Consider the following 25,574-nt stretch of genomic DNA (forward strand, 5'->3'; position numbering starts at 1 on the left):
GTCTCTCTGTGGCTTGACGATGATAAGAGGGGGCGAAGGTGCATGGCAGATTTGTAGGCGGATTGGCAAAGTTGAAGAAGGTAACTACTTACTTAATTTGGCAGTGGTCGATCTAGTTCAGCTTAATCGTTTGCATGGAAATGAGAAGAACGTGTTGGAGAGATGCAAGTTTTTTATGCACATGCATGAATGAGCGACTGGTCATAATCATATGCTAGCAGGTCATGTCGATCAGGTTACTCCTCTCTCAAGGAGGAAAATAACCGGTATGATAGTGTATATGACTGGGTTTATCAATGATCAAACTCATGCATGCGCGCAAGGAAGAGTTTTTAAGTGCAGCTTTATTTCTTGATGGTAGTCGTTTGTTCATCTCCTGAAAATTTTTGTTCTAATTTGTTCTTGAAATTGGTGCTCGCATTAATCATGTGGTGATTTCGATGGTAGTCATTTGTTCATCTCCTGATATAGTTTGATTGACATATATAGTACCAAGTTTTTTGTTTTAGGCGAACCAACATGTGGTTGCATGGTTAGGAGGACAGTGGCATCCCCAGCACACTAGAGTTTAAGTCCTAGATTTGACATTGGTGCTCGCATTATTCTTGAATTTATTTCAAGCTTTCGGCGATGTTTGTCCAGTGGGAGGAGATGTTCCCGTTGACTGGGAGGCGCCCGTAGTAATTTCGTAAATTCTCGAGATGTTATGCGGGCTCAGTCTCTCGGAAGTACCCATAGGGATAGGATGTGCGCGTGTGCATGCGTGCCATGCGTAGGGCTGGTTGTATGCTCATGTATGTAAGCGACTTTGATTGTATTATGTTCACAATTTTTTTGTGTGTTTTAGAGAGCCTATTTCAATCAATACCTTTTGTTAGGTTGTTTTATTTGCCCGGGTGATACAAACGTGCTTGTCTCCTACTTGAGTCCGGTTAGCTCTTGCATGCCGTATCAGAATTGTTTGCCTGAGCTCAACAGCTTGAGAAATGAGAAGAGCGTGTTGGAGCTATGCAGCTAGGTTTTTAATGGGCATTCATTGCTGATAAGAGGTGGCAACTTTATGAGCATCATAAAAACATTAGGCATGAATTATACAATTGTCGGATTAAAGATATGCTTAACTTTTGTTCTAATTTGTTTCTCTATGGATAAAAATGAAAAGGAAACCTTAGTGCTTTTAAATGACACTATGGAGAAATAAGCAGTGTAGTCCAGAATATCATCCTATGACATAAGAATGTGTGCCCATTAAACTTCATGTTGGTTAAATTAACTTCAATTTAAATGATGTCCATCGAGAACATTGCCTCATATGATAAGCTTATGTTTTCCAATGTCTAGGAAACATAAGATTCCCAATTAATAGACTTATTGACATTAAATTTTGGCACTAATGTTGCCTTTAGTAATCCTATATACATAAAAAGTTGATACTAGAGAATACCTCGCGCGTTTCTCTAGTATCATATTTATCTCAACATGCACACATACCACCTCATCAAAGGCCCACCACTACATGTATGAGAAAAAAAATTCATTATTAGTTGATCTCATGCACTCCTTCCATCTCAGCATACATGCCACCTCATTAAAGATCCACTCAACATGCATGAATTTTTTTTCCATTACATTATGCCACTTGTATTCAAAATATTTTTTGACTACACAATAATCAAATAAAATATCTAATATTTATTTTTAGCTTTAGTTCATACTCCCTCCATTCCAAAATGAGTGTCTTAACTTTGTACTAACCTTAGTATAAAGTTGTACTAAGGTCAGGACACTTATTTTGGGAAGGAGACACTACTAGTGAAAAGCCTACCAGCAGCGAGGGTTTTGGGCCTCTCAGTAGCGCGGGCACCGGCGCTACTAATAAGGCTCTACAGCTAACGTATAGCAGTAGCGCCGGTTGTCCCACGCTACTGCTATACATGAGTAGCTGTAGCGCTCTTTGAGAAAGGGCGCTACTGATATTATCTGCAGCGCTGTTTGCTGGGACGCGCTACTGACAATGCGGCGCTACTGCTAAATTTCCCCCCTCGCTACTACTAGTTTATTTATTAGTTTTTTTCCTGCATATTTGTTTTGTATTTGAATAGGCTTTATACAATAATCTTTAGCATATCATACACATACAAATGTAATCATAGCATATACATACAATTAGTCTTATCAAATCATGTCATCATCATAATCATCATCCAACACAAAGTGGTCTCTCGTCATCATCTCGAAAATAGCGATACAAGTCTCGAATGATATGCAAATACATCGTCATCCATCTAAACAATGATATACGCGAGAAGAGCTATCACTTTGAGAACATGAGTTCGTATCCCTCTTTCGCATTAGCGTGAACCTCTAAACTAACTACTGTCTGTCGCTCGGAAACCGGAAGGGCCTGACACTCCGGCCACTTGTCGTATATATACTCCTGGCATAGCACTTCTTCGCCATCTATGATCTATGCACCTGCATCATCACATGAGTCGATGATATGCAACATATATAGTTGAGCAACAGAAAGAGACATACTTGGCAAAAATAAAACCAACATATCATAAGCATAAATAACAAAGTTCATCGTACCCCAAAATACTCTAACTAGAGTGATTTTCGCTAGTCGAGGAGGAGGACGGTTTAATTACATCACAAATAAAGTTTCACCGTGCATAACTCAAAGTTTTGTCATACAGAAAGTATGGACTAAACGGACACATTGTCATATATCGACAATCACTCCAACATGTCGTTCCATCCATCCAAGTCAGGGAGATAGTCCCCGAGCCTAGTGAAAGGCTTCAGGTCGAGACGCTGAGAGGCTATCCATGTTCGGACGTCTTCCCGCGACATTTGTCCTTCTCCGTAGAACATCCCTGTTTTTCCGACGACCTCCTTCATGATGATTTGGGCAAGTTCGCGCTGGATGTTATAGAACTCAGATCGAAGTCGATGATCCTCGATGTCTCCTATGTCCTTTGCCCATTGCAGAATATGGGCATCGCCGGATCTAGGTGACATGCGAAGGTTCTGGTGATCCCGTCTGTACTCCAGCATGTGGTATAGGACATAGAATCCATCATTAAGAGAATCGTTCGGTTGCTGGATGCAGTAGAAGTCGGTCTTATGGCCGAAGGCGACCCTGCCGCCCCTTCTCTTCTTGTCCTTGACCTCTCCACCCCTTGCTTGGTAGTAAAACATAGCACTATCGAGAACATCCTTGATGTGTTGGCGAACGTAGCAGAAATTCAAAATTTTCCTACGTGTCACCAAGATCTATCTATGGAGAAACCAGCAACGAGGGGAAGGAGAGTGCATCTACATACCCTTGTAGATCGCTAAGCGGAAGCGTTCAAGTGAACGGGGTTGATGGAGTCGTACTTGTCGTGATCCAAATCACCGATGATCCTAGCGCCGAACGGACGGCACCTCCGAGTTCAATACACGTACGGAGCAGCGACGTCTCCTCCTTCTTGATCCAGCAAGGGGGGAGGAGAGGTTGATGGAGATCCAGCAGCACGACGGCGTGGTGGTGGAAGTAGCGGGATTCCAACAGGGCTTCGCCAAGCGCTGCGGGAGGAGGGAGATGTGTCACGGGAGGGAGAGGAAGGCGCCAGGGCTCAGGTGTGGCTGCACTCCCTTCCCCCCACTATATATAGGGCCAAGGGAGAGGGGGGGCGCAGCCTTGGCCCTTCCTCCAAGGAAGGGTGCGGCTAGGGAGGAGTCCCTCCTCCCCAAGGCACCTAGGAGGTGCCTTCCCCCTTTAGGACTCTTCCTTTCCTTATCTCTTGGCGCATGGGCCTCTTGGGGCTGGTGCCCTTGGCCCATATAGGCCAAGGCGCACACCCCTACAGCCCATGTGGCCCCCCGGGGCAGGTGGCCCCACCCGGTGGACCCCCGGGACCCTTCCGGTGGTCCTGATACAATACCGGTGACCCCGAAACTTGTCCCGATGGCCGAAATAGCACTTCCTATATATAATTCTTTACCTCCGGACCATTCCGGAACTCCTCGTGACGTCCGAGATCTCATCCGGGACTCCGAACAACATTTGGGTTACCGCATACTAATATCTCTATAACCCTAGCGTCACCGAACCTTAAGTGTGTAGACCCTAAGGGTTCGGGAAGCATGCAGACATGACCGAGACGTTCTCCGGTCAATAACCAACAGCGGGATCTGGATACCCATGTTGGTTCCCACATGTTCCACGATGATCTCATCGGATGAACCACGATGTCAAGGATTCGATCAATCCCGTATACAATTCCCTTTGTCTAGCGGTATTGTACTTGCCCGAGATTCGATCGTCGGTATCCCGATACCTTGTTCAATCTCGTTACCGGCAAGTCTCTTTACTCGTTCCGTAACACATCATCCCGTGATCAACTCCTTGATCACATTGTGCACATTATGATGATGTCCTACCGAGTGGGCCTAGAGATACCTCTCCGCTTACACGGAGTGACAAATCCCAGTCTCGATTCGTGCCAACCCAACAGACACTTTCGGAGATACCTGTAGTGTACCTTTATAGTCACCCAGTTACGTTGTGACGTTTGGCACACCCAAAGCACTCCTACGGTATCCGGGAGTTGCACAATCTCATGGTCTAAGGAAATGATACTTGACATTAGAAAAGCTTTAGCAAACGAACTACACGATCTTGTGCTAGGCTAAGGATTGGGTCTTGTCCATCACATCATTCTCCTAATGATGTGATCCCGTTATCAACGACATCCAATGTCCATGGTCAGGAAACCGTAACCATCTATTGATCAACGAGCTAGTCAACTAGAGGCTTACTAGGGACATGGTGTTGTCTATGTATCCACACATGTATCTGAGTTTCCTATCAATACAATTCTAGCATGGATAATAAACGATTATCATGAACAAGGAAATATAATAATAATAATAACCAATTTATTATTGCCTCTAGGGCATATTTCCAACAGTCTCCCACTTGCACTAGAGTCAATAATCCAGTTCACATCGATATGTGATTAACACTCAAGGTCACATCCCCATGTGACTAACACCCAAAGAGTTTACTAGAGTCAATAATCTAGTTCACATTACCATGTGATTAACACTCGATGAGTTCTGGGTTTGATCATGTTATGCTTGTGAGAGATGTTATAGTCAACGGGTCTGAATCTTTCAGATCCGTATGTACTTCGCAAATTTCTATGTCATCTTGTAGATGCAACTACTACGCTACATTTGGAGCTATTCCAAATAACTGTTCTACTATACGAATCCAGTTTACTACTCAGAATAATCTGGATTAGTGTCAAAGTTCGCATCAGCGTAACCCTTTACGACGAACTCTTTTACCACCTCCATAATCGAGAAAATACCTTAGTCCACTAGTTACTAAGGATAACTTTGACCGTTGTCCTGTGATCCATTCTTGGATCACTCTTGTACCCCTTGACCGACTCATGGCAAGGCACACTTCAGGTGCGGCACACAGCATAGCATACTGTAGAGAGCCTATGACAAAAGCATAGGGGACGACCTTCGTCCTTCCCCTTTCTTCTGCCGTGGTCGAGCTTTAAGTCTTAACTTCATACCTTACAACTTAGGCAAGAACTCCTTCTTTGACTTGATCCATCTTGAACACCTTCAAGATCATGTCAAGGTATGTGCTCATTTGAAAGTACCATTAAGCGTTTTGATCTATCCTTATAGATCTTGATGCTCAATGTTCAAGTAGCTTAATCCAGGCTTTCCATTGAAAAACACTTTCCAAATAACCCTATATGCTTTCCAGAAATTCTACGTCATTTCTGATCAACAATATGTCAACAACATATATTCATCAGAAATTCTATAGTGCTCCCACTCACTTCTTTGGAAATACAAGTTTCTCATAAACTTTGTATACACCCAAAATCTTTGATCATCTTATCAAAGCATACATTCCAACTCCGAGATGCTTACTCCAATCCTTAGAAGGATCGCTGGAGCTTTGCATATTTATTAACATCTTTTAGGATTGACAAAACCTTCCAGTTGTATCACATACAACATTTTCTCAAGAAAACCGTTGAGGAAACAATGTTTTGACATCCTATCTGCAAGATTTCATGAATAGTGCAGTAATCGCTAATATAATTCCAACGGACTCTTAGCATCGCTATGAGTGAGAAAGTCTCATCATAGTCAACTCCTTGAACTTGTCGGAAAACATCTTAATGACAAGTCAAGCTTTCTTAATGGTGATACTTACCATCATTGTCCGTCTTCCTTTTAAAATCCATATGTACCTAACAGCCTTACGACCATCAAGTAGTTCTTCCAAAGTCTACACTTTGTTTCCATATATGGATCCTCTCTCGGATTATATGGCCTCGAGCCATTTATCGGAATCCGGGCCCACCATCGCTTTTCCATAGCTCGCAGGTTCATTGTTGTCTAGGAACATGACTTTCAAGACATGATTACGTACCACTCTGAAGTAGTACGCATCCTTGTCATCCTACGAGGTTTGGGAGTGACTTGATCCGAAGTTTCATGATCAATATCATAAGCTTCCACTTCAATTGGTGTAGGTGCCACAGGAACAACTCTTTGTGCCCTGCCACACACTAGTTGAAGAGACGGTTCAATAACCTCATCAAGTCTCCACCATCCTCCCACTCAATTCTTTCGAGAGAAACTTTTCCTCGAGAAAGGACCCGATTCCAGAAACAATCCCTTATTGCTTTCGGATCTGAGACAGGAGGTATACCCAACTGTTTTGGGTGTCCTATGAAGATGCATTTATCCGCTTTGGGTTCGAGCTTATCAGCCTGAAACTTTTTCACATAAGCGTCGCAGCCCCAAACTTTTAAGAAATGACAGCTTAGGTTTCTCTAAACCATAGTTCATACGATGTCATCTCATCGGAATTACGTGGTGCCCTATTTAAAGTGAATGTGGTTGTCTCTAATGCCTAACCCATAAACTATTGTGGTAATTCGATAAGAGACATCATGGTATGCATCATATCCAATAGGGTGCAGTTATGATGTTCGGACACACCATCACACTATGGCGTTCCAGGCTGTATCAGTTGTGAAACAATTTTCACAATGTCTTAATTCTGTGCCAAACTCGTAATTCAGATATTCATCTCTATGATCATATCATAGATACTTTATCCTCTTGTCACGACGATCTTTCAACTTCACCCTGAAATTACTTGAACCTTTCAATAATTCAGACTCGTGATTCATCAAGTAAATATACTCAACATCTACTCAAATCATCTGTGAAGTAAGAACATAACGATATCCACTACACGCCTCAGCACTCATTGGACTGCACACATCAAAATGCATTACTTCCAACAAGTTGTTTTCTAGTTCCATTTTACTGAAAACGAGGCTTTCAGTCATCTTGCCCATGTGGTATGATTTGCATGTCTCAAGTGATTCAAAAATCAAGTGAGTCCAAACGGTCCATTTGCATGGAGTTTCTTCATGCATATACACCAATAGACATGGTTCGCATGTCTCAAACTTTTCAAAACGAGTGAGCCCAAAGATCCATCAACATGGAGCTTCTTCATGCGTTTTATACCGATATGACTTACGTGGCAGTGCCACAAGTAGGTGGTACTATCATTACTATCTTTTGGCATGAACATGTGTATCACTATGATCGAGATTCAATAAACCATTCATTTTAGGTGTAAGACCATTGAAGGTATTATTCAAATAAACAGAGTAACCATTATTCTCCTTAAATGAATAACCGTATTGCGATAGACATAATCCAATCATGTCTATGCTCAACGCAAACACCAAATAACAATTATTTAGGTTTTAATACCAATCTCGATGGTAGAGGGAGCGTACGATATTTGATCAATCCTTGGAAATACTTCCAACACATATCGTCATCTCACCTTTTAGCTAGTCTCCGTTTATTCCGTAGCTTTTATTTCGAGTTACTAACACTTAGCAACCGAACCGGTATCTAATACCCTGGTGCTACTAGGAGTACTAGTAAATTACCCATTGTAATGCATATCCAATATACTTCTATCGACCTTGCCAGCCTTCTCATCTACCAAGTATCTAGGGTAATTCTGCTCCAGTGGCTGTTCCCCTTATTACAGAAGCACTTAGTCTCGGGTTTGGGTTCAACCTTGGGTTTCTTCACTAGAGCACCAGCTGAATTGCCGTTTCATGAAGTATCCCTTCTTGCCCTTGCCCATCTTGAAACTAGTGGTTTCACCAACCATCAACAATTGATGCTCCTTCTTGATTTCTACTTTTGTGGTGTCAAACATCGCGAATATCTCAAGGATCATCATATATGTCCCTGATATATTATAGTTCATCACGAAGCTCTAGCAGCTTGGTGGTAATGACTTCGGAGAAACATCACTATCTCATCTGAAAGATCAACTCCCACTTGATTCAAATGATTGTTGTACTCAGACAATCTGAGCACAAGCTCAACAATTGAGCTTTTCTCCCTTAGTTTGCAGGTTAATAAAAATGTCGGAGGTCTTATACCTCTTGACGTGGGCACAAGCCTGAAATCCCAATTTCAGCCCTCAAAACATCTCATATGTTTTGCGACGTTTCAAAACGTCTTCGGTGCCTCAACTCTAAACCATTTAACTGAACTATCACGTAGTTATCAAAATGTGTATGTCAGATATTCGCAACATCCACAGACAACGTTCGAGGTTCAGCACACTGAGCGGTGCATTAAGGACATAAGCCTTCTATGAAGCAATGAGGACAATCCTCAGTTTACGGACCTAGTCCGCATAATTGCTACTATCATCTTTCAACTAAATTTTCTCTAGGAACATATCTAAACAGTAGAACTGAAGCGCGAGCTACGACATAATTTGCGAAGACCTTTTGACTATGTTTAGGATAAACAAGTTCATCTTATGAACTCCCACTCAGATAGACATCCCTCTCTTCATCTGAGTGATTACATGATCCGAGTCAACTAGGTCGTGTCTGATCATCATGTGAGACGGACTAGTCAACATCGGTGAACATCTTCATGTTGATCGTATCTACCATACGACTCATACTCGACCTTTCGGTCTTCTGTGTTCCGAGGCCATGTCTGTACATGCTAGGCTCGTCAAGTCAACCTAAGTGTTTTGCATGTGTTCCGAGGCCATGTCTGTACATGCTAGGCTCGTCAACACCCGTTGTATTCGAACGTAAGAATCTATCACACCCGATCATCACGTGGTGCTTCAAACGACGAACTTTCGCAACGGTGCACAGTTAGGGGGAACACTTTCTTGAAATTTTAACGAGGGATCATCTTATTTACTACCGTCGTTCTAAGCAAATAAGATGCATAAACATGATAAACATCACATGCAATCAAATAGTGACATGATATGGCCAATATCATTTTGCTCCTTTTGATCTCCATCTTCGGGGCTCCATGATCATCATTGTCACCGGCATGACACCATGATCTCCATCATCATGATCTCCATCATCGTGTCTTCTTGAAGTTGTCTCGTCATCTATTACTTCTACTACTATGGCTAACTCTTTAGCAATAAAGTAAAGTAATTAAATGACATTTAAGTTGACACGCAGGTCATAAATAAATAAAGACAACTCCTATGGCTCCTGCCGGTTGTCATACTCATCGACATGCAAGTCGTGATTCCTATTACAAGAACATGATCATCTCATACATCACATATATCATTCATCACACCCTTTGGCCATATCACATCACATAGCATACCCTGCAAAAACAAGTTAGACGTCCTCTAATTGTTGTTTGCATGTTTTACGTGGCTGCTATGGGTTTCTAGCAAGAACGTTTCTTACCTACGCAAAGACCACAACATGATATGCCAATTGCTATTTACCCTTCATAAGGACCCTTTTCATCGAATCCGATCCGACTAAAGTGGGAGAGACAGACACCCGCTAGCCACCTTATGCAACTGTGCATGTCAGTCGGTGGAATCGGTCTCACGTAAGCGTACGTGTAAGGTTGGTCCGGGCCGCTTCATCCCACAATGCCGCCGAATCAAGATTGGACTAGTAACGGTAAGCATATTGAACAAAATCAATGCCCACAACTACTTTGTGTTCTACTCGTGCATAGAATCTACACAATAGACCTAGCTCATGATGCCACTGTTGGGAAACGTAGCAGAAATTCAAAATTTTCCTACGTGTCACCAAGATCTATCTATGGAGAAACCAGCAACGAGGGGAAGGAGAGTGCATCTACATACCCTTGTAGATCGCTAAGCGGAAGCGTTCAAGTGAAAGGGGTTGATGGAGTCGTACTCGTCGTGATCCAAATCACCGATGATCCTAGCGCCGAACGGACGGCACCTCCGAGTTCAACACACGTATGGAGCAGCGACGTCTCCTCCTTCTTGATCCAGCAAGGGGGGAGGAGAGGTTGATGGAGATCCAGCAGCACGACGGCGTGGTGGTGGAAGTAGCGGGATTCCAACAGGGCTTCGCCAAGCGCTGCGGGAGGAGGGAGATGTGTCACGGGAGGGAGAGGGAGGCGCCAGGGCTCAAGTGTGGCTGCCCTCCCTTCCCCCCACTATATATAGGGCCAAGGGAGAGGGGGGGGGGGCGCAGCCTTGGCCCTTCCTCCAAGGAAGGGTGCGGCTAGGGAGGAGTCCCTCCTCCCCAAGGCACCTAGGAGGTGCCTTCCCCCTTTAGGACTCTTCCTTTCCTTATCTCTTGGCGCATGGGCCTCTTGGGGCTGGTGCCCTTGGCCCATATAGGCCAAGGCGCACACCCCTACAGCCCATGTGGCCCCCCGGGGCAGGTGGCCCCACGCGGTGGACCCCCGGGACCCTTCCGGTGGTCCCGGTACAATACCGGTGACCCCGAAACTTGTCCCGATGGCCGAAATAGCACTTCCTATATATAATTCTTTACCTACGGACCATTCCGGAACTCCTCGTGACGTCCGGGATCTCATCCGGGACTCCGAACATCATTCGGGTTACCGCATACTAATATCTCTATAACCCTAGCGTCACCGAACCTTAAGTGTGTAGACCCTATGGGTTCGGGAAGCATGCAGACATGACCGAGACGTTCTCCGGTCAATAACCAACAGCGGGATCTGGATACCCATGTTGGTTCCCACATGTTCCACTATGATCTCATCGGATGAACCACGATGTCGAGGATTCGATCAATCCCGTATACAATTCCCTTTGTCTAGGGGTATTGTACTTGCCCGAGATTCGATCGTCGGTATCCCGATACCTTGTTCAATCTCGTTACCGGCAAGTCTCTTTACTCGTTCCGTAACACATCATCCCGTGATCAACTCCTTGATCACATTGTGCACATTATGATGATGTCCTACCGAGTGGGCCCAGAGATACCTCTCCGCTTACACGGAGTGACAAATCCCAGTCTCGATTCGTGCCAACCCAACAGACACTTTCAGAGATACCTGTAGTGTACCTTTATAGTCACCCAGTTACGTTGTGACGTTTGGCACACCCAAAGCACTCCTACGATATCCGGGAGTTGCACAATCTCATGGTCTAAGGAAATGATACTTGACATTAGAAAAGCTTTAGCATACGAACTACACGATCTTGTGCTAGGCTAAGGATTGGGTCTTGTCCATCACATCATTCTCCTAATGATGTGATCCCGTTATCAACGACATCCAATATCCATGGTCAGGAAACCGTAACCATCTATTGATCAACGAGCTAGTCAACTAGAGGCTTACTAGGGACATGGTGTTGTCTATGTATCCACACATGTATCTGAGTTTCCTATCAATACAATTCTAGCATGGATAATAAACGATTATCATGAACAAGGAAATATAATAATAATAACCAATTTATTATTGCCTCTAGGGCATATTTCCAACATGATGTGGGTGTAATCCTTTTTGTGAATGTTCTTCGACGAGTCCAAGTAAAGAGCGTGGAAGAATCGGGGGTAGAGGATGATGAGGACGGCGCGCCCGTAGCATCGACGCGCTTCCTTGGGCGCCGTTGGCTCAAAATTGCCGTCGTCCACCTCCGTGACCACCACTCTAGTAGTCCTGAGTTTGTTAGGAACCGGTTGCCTCTTTGCTTTCGGTTCTACACCGGCTCCGCTCCCCGAGGCAGCGCCGGTCTCAGTCTCAGCGCCGGTCTCGATGCCAGTCTGAGCGCCGGTCTCAATCTCAGCACCGGTCTGCGTGTCGGTCTCAGTCCCCGATGCCACCGGTGGGTCCAGCAATAACATCGGTTGATCATCGGTAAGGCTAAAAAATTCGTCTGCCACCCGGTAGGCGTCGTCGCAATCACCAGAACCCTGTCCTTCATCGTTGCTAGCCATGTTTCCTATGATTAAATCTAGTCAATTAATTCTAGACCTAATAAAATGAATAATGACATAAAAAGGCCTATTGTTTTGCAGGACTGTTGACTCCTTCCCGGTGCGGCAAATCACGGGCACTCGATATGTCCTAGTTTGTAGCACAAGTCATGCCGAAATTCATGGAAAATTTCGGCATGAGCTTTGCTAAAAAGTGGACAAATCGAGAACCTGAAATTTGCCGAAAAAAATGAATCAACATTCCGGAAAAACATAGGCCACTAAGCATCATTCCCTGCAAACAGTGTCCAAATATACACGAGCAACCACATGTGCAAACAGTGTAGAAGAAAATTCATTTAACTACTAATAGAACAAAATTCAGTTAACTTTAGTGCTCTATAATGATGAAAGGAAAAAAATTCAGTTAACTACTAATTTCATTCATTTAGGTTATTCATTTAACATCACCTAATTAACCTACTGTACCAATACTACTAGCAGCACTACTAACCTAATTAACCTAGCAAAACTCTAGTGCCCTAACTGAAAAACATCTAATTAACATCTACTAGTACCACTATTGCCCTAACCTAATTAACATCTACTAGTATCACTATATACTATACAAGCAGCATCTACCCTAATTAAACCCTACTGCCCTAACTAACTTTTGTTGTAAACCAAATTTTTTGCTCTAAACTAATTTTTGCTCTAACATCTACTACTTAACATCCTTTGCTCTAAACTAATTTTTTTGCTATAAACAAACTTTTGCTCCACTAATTTTTTCTCTAGAATGCAGAGAGAGATGAGTGGGGGAGGGGTGGGGGACTTACAGAGAGGGGAGAGACGGTGGTGGGGAGGTGCTCGGTGATGGAGGCAGGGGCGGAGAGGGCGGGCTCGGGCACGGGCAACGGCGGTCCTGGGCGGGCTCGGGCGGCGATGAGGTGGAGGGCGCCGACGGTGACGTCGAGGGCGGTCTCGGGCGGCGGCGGTGAGGCTGAGGGCGGCCTCGGGCGGCGGCGGTGAGGATGACGGCGGCCTCGGGGGGAGACGGTGAGGTTGCGGGCGTCCACGCCGGTAGGAGACGGCGGCGAAGTGGGGCGACGGCGAATTGGGGAGACGGCGGCGAGGGCGAGGGATTTGGGGAAGAAGTGGTGGCCGGGGGGCCGGGGGGGGGGGGGAACCGCTGTTTAAGTAAAACGTAACGGTAGCGCGTTTCCGAAAACGCGCTATAGCTAAGTTAGCTATAGCGCGTTTCCTGAAACCCGCTACTGCTATTCCTTTCTCCTTTTTTCCCTTTTTTCTTTTATTTTTCTTTACATTTTATTTTTTCCCTTTCTCCTTTTCCTATTTCTTCCATTTTCATTTACTTTTCTACTTGTTTTTCACTCTATTTTATTTCCGGTAGCAGCAGCGCCTTACACGTAAGCGCGCTATAGCTAAGGAGAGTAGCAGTAGCGCTGGGCCAGTATACGCGCTACTGCTAGGTACGCGCTACTGCAAAAGTCATAGCAGTAGCGCGGTTTATTTACGCGCGCTGCTACTAAGTAGCAGTAGCGTTTGATTTTGTACAGCGCTACTGGTAAGATTCTGTGTATAGGCTTTTCCCTAATAGTGAGAGAGTATATTATTAATTCAATGATGGAAGCTTAATCAAATCATTGAAATATATTGCAAATAATTCCCCAGCAACGCGCGAGGTATTCTCTAGTATCATTAAGAAGTGTCATACCTGAGTTAGCTAGCTAAGACCAAGAGGGGTTGCCTCCTCCCCAAGAAAAATCTAGGGTTCCCCTGCCTCTCGCCGGCGCCGCCGTCGGTCCGCCTCGTCTCCGGTGGCCTTAGGGCCATGGTGGCACGGTGGATCTTGGCCCTTGCCGGCGGGAGGGCTCTGTTTTCAGTTGTTTCTTTGCGTTTTGTTAGGGCTTGTGTCCTGCTCAGGAAGATGAGACGGCAACGACTCCCTGAAGATGAAATAAGGTTCTCCCCTCCTAGCCCCCGCTCCGATGGTGTGTCTAGCATCATCGGTGGGTGTATGGAGGTGTGTCTCCGGCGGATCTGTCCTTGATGGATTTGCTCAGATCTGGCTGTAGTTTGTCTACGTTCATGTGTTTTTAGGTTGGATCACTCGATATACGCTAGTATTCATCGATGGTGTTTGTTGTTCTGTTGAGCTTGTCCTATAGGGCCTTAGCACGACGACTTCCCGACTGTCTACTACAACAAGTTTTGCCCGGCTCCGGCGAGTGAGCGGCAATGACGGCACCACACATTCGGCTCGCTTCAGTACTTGTAGTCGTTGCTAGGTGTTCTATAGATCTGGATGTAATTTTTCTTTTTTCTGGCATTCGTTGTACTATCATAATTGAAGATGAATAGATTAGAAGTTTTCTCGCAAAAAAAAGAAGTGTCAAAATTATCATGGTCAGTATCATTGGAATTATTAATAAAAATGATATTTTCATTGGAAACTTAGTATTAACATCAAAATATCATCAATTTTCTGAATAATGAAATTTTCATACGAAAATGATATAAAAAATCTCCAAATGATATCTATCGTAGCACAACTATGAAACATATGACAATTGAATAAGCATTAACGTTGTCAGGAAAATGTATATAGCTCCGCCGTTGCGTGCAGCAATTGGGCTGGTGTGGTATGCTATGAGGGGAGAGTCTCACAGCTAAATCTGTCGGGATATGGCCTCAAGGGAAGTATTAGCAGCAGTCTTGGAAATCTTACTATGCTCTCGGCTATAAGGTTGAATGGCAACAACTTGACAGACCAGGTGCCCTCCAGCCTAATGGAGCTCAGATTGCTGAAGAAGCTGGATGCATCTAAAAATAATCTGGCAGGGCCGCTGCCCGCCTTCAGACTGGACGTCAACGTCAACGTCACCTGGCAATCCCAACCTCGGCGCCCATCCCAGCAATTCCCATGAAAACAGGACAAGGAGAATAGTTGTGGTCGTTCTGTGTGTCACAATTCCAATTGCGCTCGTTTTGATGGCTCTGATCTCATTGGCTGTGGTCAAACTTTGTTGCAACTCCATGATGCTGCTCTTCCGGTCCATGAACACGAACTGCCTCCATCCCATCAGGTACAACTCCATGATGCTGCTCTTCCGGTCCATGAACATCTGCGCCCCGTGCGCTGAGATGAACACATCCGTCCTGCTTAACAACCTCACCTTCTCACCATGCCAAATTAAGAAGAGATCAGAAAACCATGCATGCCTAGCACTTTGCGGTTGTATATGTGATGTTCAATTCGAGCCAGTAAAATTAGGTATAAGGTACCTGATCGCAGAAGGTTAGGTTGTCGGAATGCGCGACCGTCAGCACGCAGCTTGTCCCGGCCACGCGGATGAACTCCTTGTGGAACACCTGCTCGACAGCCGTAGTGAATTGTCTCTTTGTATGATGTTAAAATCAAGCCACAGGGGTTTATAATGGTGCATCAGTACAAGTTCGCTAGTTCCATATATATCAGTTACAGAGAAAACAACACTTTTTTGAAACAAATAGGTCGGTAGAGAAGAAACCGCATGATGCGGATTCGTCGCCCATGGCCATAAAGGCACTACAATGCAGGAAAGGTAATACCAGCATGCAAATAATCAACATGATCTCCACAAGCTTTAGTCGTAGATAGCTCATCACTGGCTTGTCGTGCTGTTGGCCTGTGTGATGGACGTGGCTCCAGACACTGAGCTGCGACACTAAGCATGCAATATATTCTTCTAGCAGTCTCAGCATCTGGAATCACAAGCCTGGGGTCCAGCAAATCCTGCAGGCACACAACATTGATCTTGTTGGCCAACGAGAGGGATGAGAGAAAATCGCCTGGATGAGATCCCATAAATAGCTCCAAAACAAGCACTCCGAAGCTGTATACATCACATTTCTCCGTCACATTTTCTGTATATGCTAGCTCTGCAATTTATAGAAAAAAACAAGTAGTGTCGATTATTAGATTACATCAAACTCTACATCTGCGTACATATTTATTGTCAAGACCACAAAATTAACTAGTAGTTAAGCTGTTATTTTTCTTTACCTGGGGCAAGATAGCCTTTCGTCCCAGCAAGCCTTGTGTGATTTCGGCCATCAATATTGAGAATTTTTGCTGTACCGAAGTCAGATATGCATGCTCTAAATTCTAGATTAAGCAAAATGTTGTTGCTCGTTATATCTCGATGGACTATTGGTGTTGAGCAATCATGATGCATGTATGCCAATGCATGAACCACATCCAACATGATATGTATCCGCCTTCTCCAGTCCAATTCAATTGCCCTTTTATTGTCCTTCAGTGTTTTTGCCAGGTCTCCTCCCTCCATGTATTCATAGATAAGGAACCTACCTTGGCTAGACGAACAATACCCAAACAATTTTATGATGTTTCGATGACGAATCTTCATCAGTGACTCGATTTCACGATTGAATACCGTCTCATTCAAGCAACACTCATCTTCTATCATATGTATCTTCTTCACTGCAAATATTTCACGTGTTGCAAGTTTAGCTTTGTAGACAGATCCATAACCCCCAATTCCTATGCAGTGCATCTCGCTAAAATTGTTGGTTGCTTCAATGATTTGCTTGAAAACATTTGCCCCATCAACACTCCAAATAGAGAAGGTAATTGCTTGCGTTACTTTATCAGTGTTCGTTTCCTTGGGTTTCTTCCTTTCATGACAAAACATCAATAGCACCGCAACAACAACAAGAGATATAAGGGCAGGAACGGTGGCTAATACAAGTATTTTGTATCCCTCCCTACCCCCTCTGCTCTGAATTGCACTATTGCAAGGGGGCAATCCTTTCAGCACACCACATAACATCTTATTATGCATGAACTGCTGGACTGAAGCTCCTTGGAAGACCTTACTATCCGGTACCGGCCCCTCCAATTCATTGTAAGATAGATCAATGGTTGTCAAGCTTCTCATATTTTGAAATGATGACGGGATGGAGCCATTAAGTTCATTGTGTGACAAATTAAGAGTATCTAGCATGACCAAACCACTAAGTTGGCTTGGTATTACCCCAGTAAATGAATTTTCACTTAAATCCAATAGGTCATGTAGGTTGCGCAATAAGCCTAGCTCGGCGGGGATGTTTCCTTTGAAGTTATTGTTATTCAACTTCAAAAGGCGAAGCCTCAAACAATTCTTGATTGAGTCTTGCGCCAAACCATTAAGGTTATTTGATGATAAATCCAGTAATTCCAAACTCGACATTGCACCAATTTCCCGTGGAATGCTACCATGGAACAAATTGACCGCGAGGCTCAGGTTGAACAATTCTCTTAGATTGCCTAGTGCACTTGGAATCTCTCCTTCAAGCTTGTTTGACGAAAGATCAAGTATCCTTAGTCCAGATAGTTGCCCCAAACTTGTCGGTATTTCCCCGGCAAGGTTGTTGTTTGAGATTCTTAGCATTGTAAGATTATGACATCCTCCCCAGTGATAAGATAATTGACCAAACAATTTATTTGAGCTCATATCTATGTAGACCAGATTTGGATAAACTCCCATCTCAGAAATATCTCCTTCAATTTTATTGCTTTCAAGACGAACTCTAACTAGGCTTTTGCAATTTACTAAACTTGATGGCAGAGGTCCGGTGAGATTGTTGTCAAATGCGATTAATCTCTCGAGCATGCCTCCAGCGCACAACTCAGGTGGCAATGGACCAGAGAGATTGTTGCCATTAAGTTGTAGATATTTGAGATCCATTAAGGTGCCAATTTCCTCTGGAACATGTCCGCAAAACTGATTATTGTCGAGGTACAAGGTAGTGAGCCTGGTCAAATTTCCAAAGGTATTGGGGATGGAACCAGTCAGTTTGTTTGTGCTAAGGCTCAAATCCCTTAGATTCACCAGGGAACCTAGTTCATGAGGAACATGTCCGGAGAGTTGGTTATCATATAGATTCAAGGTAGTGAGATTTGTCAAATTTCCAAACGTATTGGGGATGGGGCCCATGAGTGTGTTGTTGAAAAGTTCCAAGTCTTCTAGACTCACAAGGGAACCTAGTTCTCGAGGAACATGTCCGGAGAGTTGGTTATCAAAGAGGTACAAGGTACTGAGCTCGGTTAAATTTTCAAAGGTATTAGGGATGGGGCCCATGAGTTTGTTTTTGCTAAGATCCAATTTGTCTAGACTTACGAGGGAACCTAGTTCTCGAGGAACATGTCCAGAGAGTTGGTTATCAAATAGGTACAAGGTAGTGAGATTTGTCAAATTTCCAAACGTATTGGGGATGGGGCCCATGAGTGTGTTGTTGGAAAGTTCCAAGTCTTCTAGACTCACAAGGGAACCTAGCTCTCGAGGAACATGTCCAGAGAGTTGGTTATCAAATAGGTACAAGGTAGTGAGATTTGTCAAATTTCCAAACGTATTGGGGATGGAACCCATGAGTTTGTTTCCGCTAAGCTCCAATTTGTCTAGACTCACAAGGGAACCTAGCTCTCGAGGAATACAACCGGAAAGTTGATTGTCCCATAGGTACAATCCAGTGAGGCTAGTTAAACTCCCAAAGGTATCGGGGATGGAGCCCATGAGTTTGTTTCTGCTAAGAGCTAATTCTTGCAATTTCACTAGGTAACCTAGTTCTCGAGGAAGTAATCCAGATAACTGGTTACCATGAAGGTACAAGATAGTGGGTTTAGTGCAACTTCCTAGATTTATTGGAACGGGGCCTGTGAGGTTGTTGCTGGAAAAATCTAACATGGTCATCTTCTTTAGGTAGCCTACTTCATTGGGTATGGGACCGGACAGGTGGTTGTTTGACAAGCTCAGACCCACTAGACTCTCTAGTCTTCCTATTTGCCTCGGTATTTCACCAGAGATGTTATTGCCCTGAAGCATCAGGTGCCGCAGGTTTGGCAGGGATGATGCTAAAGCGGGTGGAAAGGGGCCGCTTATCTGATTGTAGGGTAGGCGGATACTCGTGAGAGTATGCAGCGCCGTGAAGTTGAGGTCCTCCAGCCTCGCTCTCAGCCGCAACCCCCGAAGAGTGATCTCGGTGATCACCACCTCCTGGTGCCTCACAGCTGGATGCTTGCCGCACTTGATGCCGTACCAGCCGCATGGCCGTGTTGTGGTGTTTCCCCAGGACCGGAGCTGGGCTGGGGGGCTTTGTATGGTGGCTTTCCAGGCGAGGAGTGCTCCTGACTGTTCTTCCAGGAGGGTTGGAGGTGGTGCCGCCATGGCCCGGGAAAACAAGGCTAGCAGGAGGGCGAGCGAGATGAGCTTTAGGTGATGGGAGGTCGCCATGGCTGGTAGCATGGCAGCAGGAGTAGGTTCTTGGTTTTGTGCCGCTGGAACTACATGGAGAGTCTCTTCTTATAGGTGATCTGTATTGGCGCGCGTGTCTCTCACCATGGGCCCCATGCATGGGGTGAGAGACAGCTCCACGTACGGCCGGAGACTAGCACTTTCATGGAGTCGTCGGAGGAAGAAGACGAAGGCGACGAGGTTCCATCCGTGCGCCGATCGCGTATGCTGCGTGGAATGGTATATGCAGACTGGTGTATGCCGTGAAGGGCTGGGCTCCCGTGACGTCCATGCATATATACATGAGAAACTCAGTTCTGGAAGATCGATAACGATGTATCAAAACACACAACTGTGTCCACGTAGAAATATATACAGTACATTCTGAAAATCATACGGGAAGTTGATATTTTTGACTGGTAAACCTCGATTGAAACAGGTCGTGCGGCGAGGTCCGCTGAATACTCGCCCGGGCAGATGGGCCTGTCGCTGTTTTATTTCGTGCTGAAAAGTACAATGCAGTGCCGGACTAGTGAGTGATTTATGGTTGGACTCAGACTCGAGGCTAGTACTAGTGAGTGATTTATGAGTGAGACATGTTTCTCCGGTGTATGACCAATTGGTGGAGTATGAGTGCAGGTTTGCGTTCGCTTCTGAAACTTCCATCTTGGTTCCATATTGCTTGGAGAAACTTAGACCCACACAATAGCCACAAACGATGACATTGGCTAAAATAATAGCCAATGTTTTAAATAGCGGGCTATGAAAAATAGCGGCAGGTCTCCAACTCAGCTATAGCGGGCTAAAGTGGATTATAGCAGGCTATTTGTGAATGCGACAATTTAGCGGCACTGTGCTGAAAAAGCTATAGCGGGCTATAGCGGAGCTATAACCGGCTATTTAAAACTATGATAATAGCCATCATTAGCAGAAAAAGCAGTGTCACCATAATATTATGGATCGGTGTGTTGAGACACACACACACAACGACCTTACTTGAACAGGATCTATAGGCTCGGACCACTGCCTGGCCAGGATTCTCCTGATGGGAACCATTCGATGGCTGTAGATGATCGTTCCTGTGCTGGCTCCTGCCTCTACAGGGTGGCCTAGAGGCAGACTCCACAAAAGAGAGACACACACAAAAAAAACCTAGCCAATTACCAGACATCTTGGCATTACAATGAGATTAAAGTTGCATTTAATGATACAATCAGCAATAACTGTAAAAAATGTTACTATAACTAACACCATCAATAGAAGTGGCACTCCCACCGAACAGAAATTAAAATTCACATCATCGGAGAAACTTACATTAACTTTAAGATCAAAATAAAATTTTGACATCAGGGTGATGCAAATAATCTTTGGAACATGACAAATGCTACATTATTACTGTCACAAAAAATGCAGGTATATTTTAATATCAAAAAAGATTTTGTAGGACAAAATGATTTGTTCTGAAAATTGGTCATGATTTATCAACATTATTTTGGGCAATATGTAGCAGTGTGCTACACTATGAAAAATCGACATAAGTGCATTGTCAAGAAAATATATTTCAAAATAGCCCAACAATATCGGTCATGCAGGGTGGTGTGAATGAAAATGCGCTGCCACCAAAACGCACCAAAATATACTCAAAAGTCACAGATCATAATTTCCAAAAATTATTTCGAGAGGAATACTCAGAAATGTCACAGATCATAATTTCCCAAAATATTCTAAAGACTAAAATCATTTTACAACATTAATATGATACTAAAATGGATCAAGATAACCGTTATTAAAAGACACCAATATTGACAACATACTACACATCCCTAAATAAAATCTCTATTTTATCCAGAAAACTTAAATATTTTTTGGTAACATAATTTTGAGTATTTTTCAGGCTACGAGCATAAAACATTAGCATACTAAAACCCCTTTAAAGCAGAGAAAACTATTTAGAATTGTGAAAAGCCCCCAAAAAAACGCATTTTGGCTCAAAGCCCATTGGAATGTTCATATAATTATATTATTATTTTGTACATACATTATTTTTGTACTTAATTTAAAACAATCAATCTACATAAAATAGCAAAAATACTTTTTTAGGGGAAAATAGAAAAAATACTTAAATAAGGAAAATGCGATCAAAGTCAAACAAATAAACAAAATTCGTTCTAAAAGCAGGCCTTGGCCCACGAGGAAGACCGTGCCATTCGAGGCAAGCTGCGCTGCTCAGCCAGCGAGCGGGGCAAAGGCTAGCCCATTCTCTCCTCTGCCCCCGATTCCCCTCCCGGGTTACCCGTCCGTCGCGTGAGAGGCATGGGAGGCGACAGCGGCTAGCCGGGAAACATGGCGACGACGGCTGGCCTATTCGACGGTGCGCACGTGCATCGATGCGCGCGGCTCCGTCGAACTCGCCCCACCGCATCGCGGCCATGGATCCTGACTCCCGAGGGTGCAGTAGCCGGGAGGATGCGCCGGTGCCGGTTTCGTGACGACGGCGCCGCGCCCGGCGAGCCCATGGCCACGGAGGACAGGTCACCGGCCGAGAGCGTGAGGGAGAGCTGGCCCACACGACATGGAGGCCACGTGAGGCCTCCCTATCCCCTTCTTCTGAGTTTTCAGTTTGGGAAATGGTGTAGGGTTTCAGAGATCCGGGAGTCGTAAAATGGGAGGAAATTCATTATTCAGTGTGAGCAACTTTTGAAATAAATTACCTACTTGCATTATGTAATGATGGACCGGTCCATGGAAACAAGATTAGGACTTTAGATCGATGGTCTACTAAACACAATTTAGGGACAAACAAGGCGGTTCCCACTAACCAGAAGGTGATTATGAAGAATGCACGGTGATCGGCATCTTAATAAAATATAAGAGTGTTTAGATCACTATTAAACACTCTTATATTTCTTTACGGAGGGAGTACTAAATCAACCAACCCAAAGTGATTAGGCATATCGATTAGTTATATAACAGTAACATACATTAGGCCTAATAGGGTTCAATCTGTCCGAAGGCTAGGTTGGCTCTGACACTAATGTTTTAGCTTTTACTTTAGGATTAACGTAGTTGCACTTGCATCCTAATCATGGTCTCACTACCGGAAAACGGTCCTACGCCGACGGCCAAAACTATGCCGACGGCTGCCGTCGGCCTACTTGGAGCTATGCCGATAGCCTACTCCTGGCCGTCGGCTTATCCAGGTCGTCGGGCTACCCTGATCTACGCCGACGGCAGCCGTCGGCACAGAACAGCCGTCGACCTAGATGTAGACACGCCGACAGTAGCCGTTGGCATACCTGTGGGCCCGACGACCCCGCCCGTGACCAGCGGCTAACGCCGTCAAACCTATGCGGGCGGTCTGGACGGGCGGCCGTCGGCATATCTCCGCACGCCACGTCACCGATCCGCGGCGTAGATATGCCGACGGCAGCCGTCGGCATAGGCGCCACGTCACCGATCCGCGGCACGGCGCCCACCTAATTTTTTTACATATGTTTTTATGCTTTTTTACATATGTTTTTATGCATTTTTTACATATGTTTTTATGCTTTTTTATGTATTATATGAAAATATATGTAGTTTGTAAATTTTCCATAGATTATGAATATATATATATATATAGTTTGTATTTTTTCGAGCACATTAATAATGTGCCGTCATGTTCTTTTGAATATAGGTCCTTATATTTTATTAAAATCAAAAACAGCTATGCCGACAGAAGTTTTGTGGCGGTTGCAAACGCCCGACACCCGTCTCCGGAGTGTGACCGCCTCACGTTCGCGGTGTGCCCCCCTCACGGACGGCGCCGCCGCCGGTATCTGGAGGGCGGAAACAGCCGCATCGGGTCTATACGGAGGGGACGTTGCTCCCAAGTGTTTCTATGGGATGACCTACCACAACCGGGTGATGTTGTGGCATGTCCGAAGAGGCGGCACACATCTCCGGGGTGTGCCCCCCCCTAACGGATGGCGCCGCCGCCGGCACCTGGAGGGGGAAACGGATGCATCGGGTCTACCCGGAGGGGATGTAGCTGTCGGTTTGGCCCGGATGTTGCTCCCAGGTGTCCCTCGGGGCTGACCTGACACAACCAGATGGAGAGGTCCACTGTTCAAAGATCATCCGTGGAAAGTCAAAGGGCAAGATCTCGTGGTCAACCGCTCCAGGGTTAGGCGGGACGGGGGCCCTGGGGGGTAGCAATTCCACCGGAGCGTCGCACTGGCCCCTCATACATGCGGGGTGGTGTTGTGGCATGTCCGAAGAGGCGGCACACGTCTCCGGGGCGTGGCCTCCCAGCTCACGGACGGTGCCGCCGTCGACACCTGGATGGGGGAAACAGACGCGTCGGGTCTACACAGAGGGGATGTAGCTGTGGGTTTGGCCCGGATGTTGCTCCCAGGTGTCCCTCCGTGCTGACCTGACACAACCGGGTGGAGAGGTCCACTGGTCAAAGCCCGCCCATGGGAAGTCAAAGGGCTAGATCTCGTGGTCAACCGCTCCAGGGTTAGGCGGGACGGGGGCCCTGGGGGGTAGCAATGCCACCGGAGCATCGCACCGGCCCCTCATACATGCGGGGTGGTGTTGTGGCATGTCCGAAGAGGCGGCACACGTCTCCGGGGTGTGGCCCCCCTCACGGACGGTGATGACACAGTAGTAGACGTTCTGCGGTAACGGTGCGGCGTGAATATTATTAAATACTCGGATCGCGATAAAATCATGAGTTTTTTACACGACGTGGGCACATGTGCTATAGGAACGATGGTAATTTTTCATAATTTCTGGTGATGGGGAGGTATCCGAACACTTCCCTCTACGCGGATTGCCCTTCGCATGTCTACGACTGTGGCCGGCGGCCTCTGTGGGCTAGCATGCCGCCAATCTTGCGTACACAGCTTCTCACAAGTCTGAAGGTGTTGTGGCGGTTGTAAACGCCCGGCACGCGTCTCCGGGGCGTGGCTTCCCAGCTCACGGACGGCGCCGCCACCAGCACCTGGAGGGGGGAAACGGACGTGTCGGGTCTACACAGAGGGGATGTAGCTATGGTTTGGCCCGGATGTTGCTCCTAGGTGTCCCTCTGTGCTGACCTGACACAACCGGGTGGAGAGGTCCACTGGTCAAAGCCCGCCCGTGGGAAGTCAAAGAGCTAGATCTCGTGGTCAACCGCTCCAGGGTTAGGCGGGACGGGGGCCCTGGGGGTAGCAATGCCACCGGAGCGTCGCACCGACCCCTCATACATGCGGGGTGGTGTTGTGGCATGTCCGAAGAGGCGGCACGCGTCTCCGGGGCGTGGCCTCCCAGCTCACGGACGGCGCCGCTGCCGGCACCTGGAGGTGGGAAACAGACGCGTCGGGTCTACACGAAGGGGATGTAGCTACGGGTTTGGCCCGGATGTTGCTCTCAGGTGTCCCTCTATGATGACCTGACACAACCGGGTGGAGAGGTCCACTGGTCAAAGCCTGCCCGTGGGAAGTCAAAGGGCTAGATCTCGTGGTCAACCGCTCCAGGGTTAGGCGGGGCGGGGGCCCTGGGGGTAGCAATGCCACCGGAGCGTCGCATCGGCCCCTCATACATGCGGGGTGGTGTTGTGGCATGTCCGAAGAGGCGGCACGCGTCTCCGGGGCGTGGCCTCCCAGCTCACAAACGGCGCCGCCGCCGGCACCTGGTGTGGGGAAACAGACGCATCGGGTCTACACGGAGGGGATGTAGCTGTGGGTTTGGCCTGGATGTTGCTCCCAGGTGTCCCTCTGTGCTGACCTGACACAACCGGGTGGAGAGGTCCACTGGTCAAAGCCCGCCCGTGGGAAGTCAAAGGGCTAGATCTCGTGGTCAACCGCTCCAGGGTTAGGCAGGACGGGGCCCGGATGGTAGCAATGCCACCGGAGCGTCGCACCGGCCCCTCATACATCCGGGGTGGTGTTGTGGCATGTCCGAAGAGGCGGCATGCGTCTCCGGGGTGTGGCCCTCCTCACAGACG

The 25,574-nt window shown here is 46.1% G+C and overlaps 1 protein-coding gene across 1 annotated transcript; it reads right to left on the reverse strand.

The window, feature by feature from the left end:
• Nucleotides 1–14,866: 14,866 nt before the first annotated feature.
• Nucleotides 14,867–19,630, reverse strand: LOC125550160 (uncharacterized). The gene is made up of 3 exons (XM_048713085.2): nt 16,378–19,630; nt 15,618–16,253; nt 14,867–15,508 (listed from the first exon to the last, which is right to left on the reverse strand). The coding sequence occupies exons 1-2, from the start codon at nt 19,613–19,615 to the stop codon at nt 15,901–15,903; spliced, it is 3,591 nt and encodes a 1,196-aa protein (XP_048569042.1). The 5' UTR covers nt 19,616–19,630; the 3' UTR covers nt 14,867–15,508; nt 15,618–15,900.
• Nucleotides 19,631–25,574: the final 5,944 nt, after the last annotated feature.

The sequence above is a fragment of the Triticum urartu genome, chromosome 4A, assembly GCF_056163025.1.
Source record: "Triticum urartu cultivar PI428250 chromosome 4A, HENAU_Tu73, whole genome shotgun sequence".
Lineage (NCBI taxonomy): Eukaryota > Viridiplantae > Streptophyta > Magnoliopsida > Poales > Poaceae > Triticum > Triticum urartu.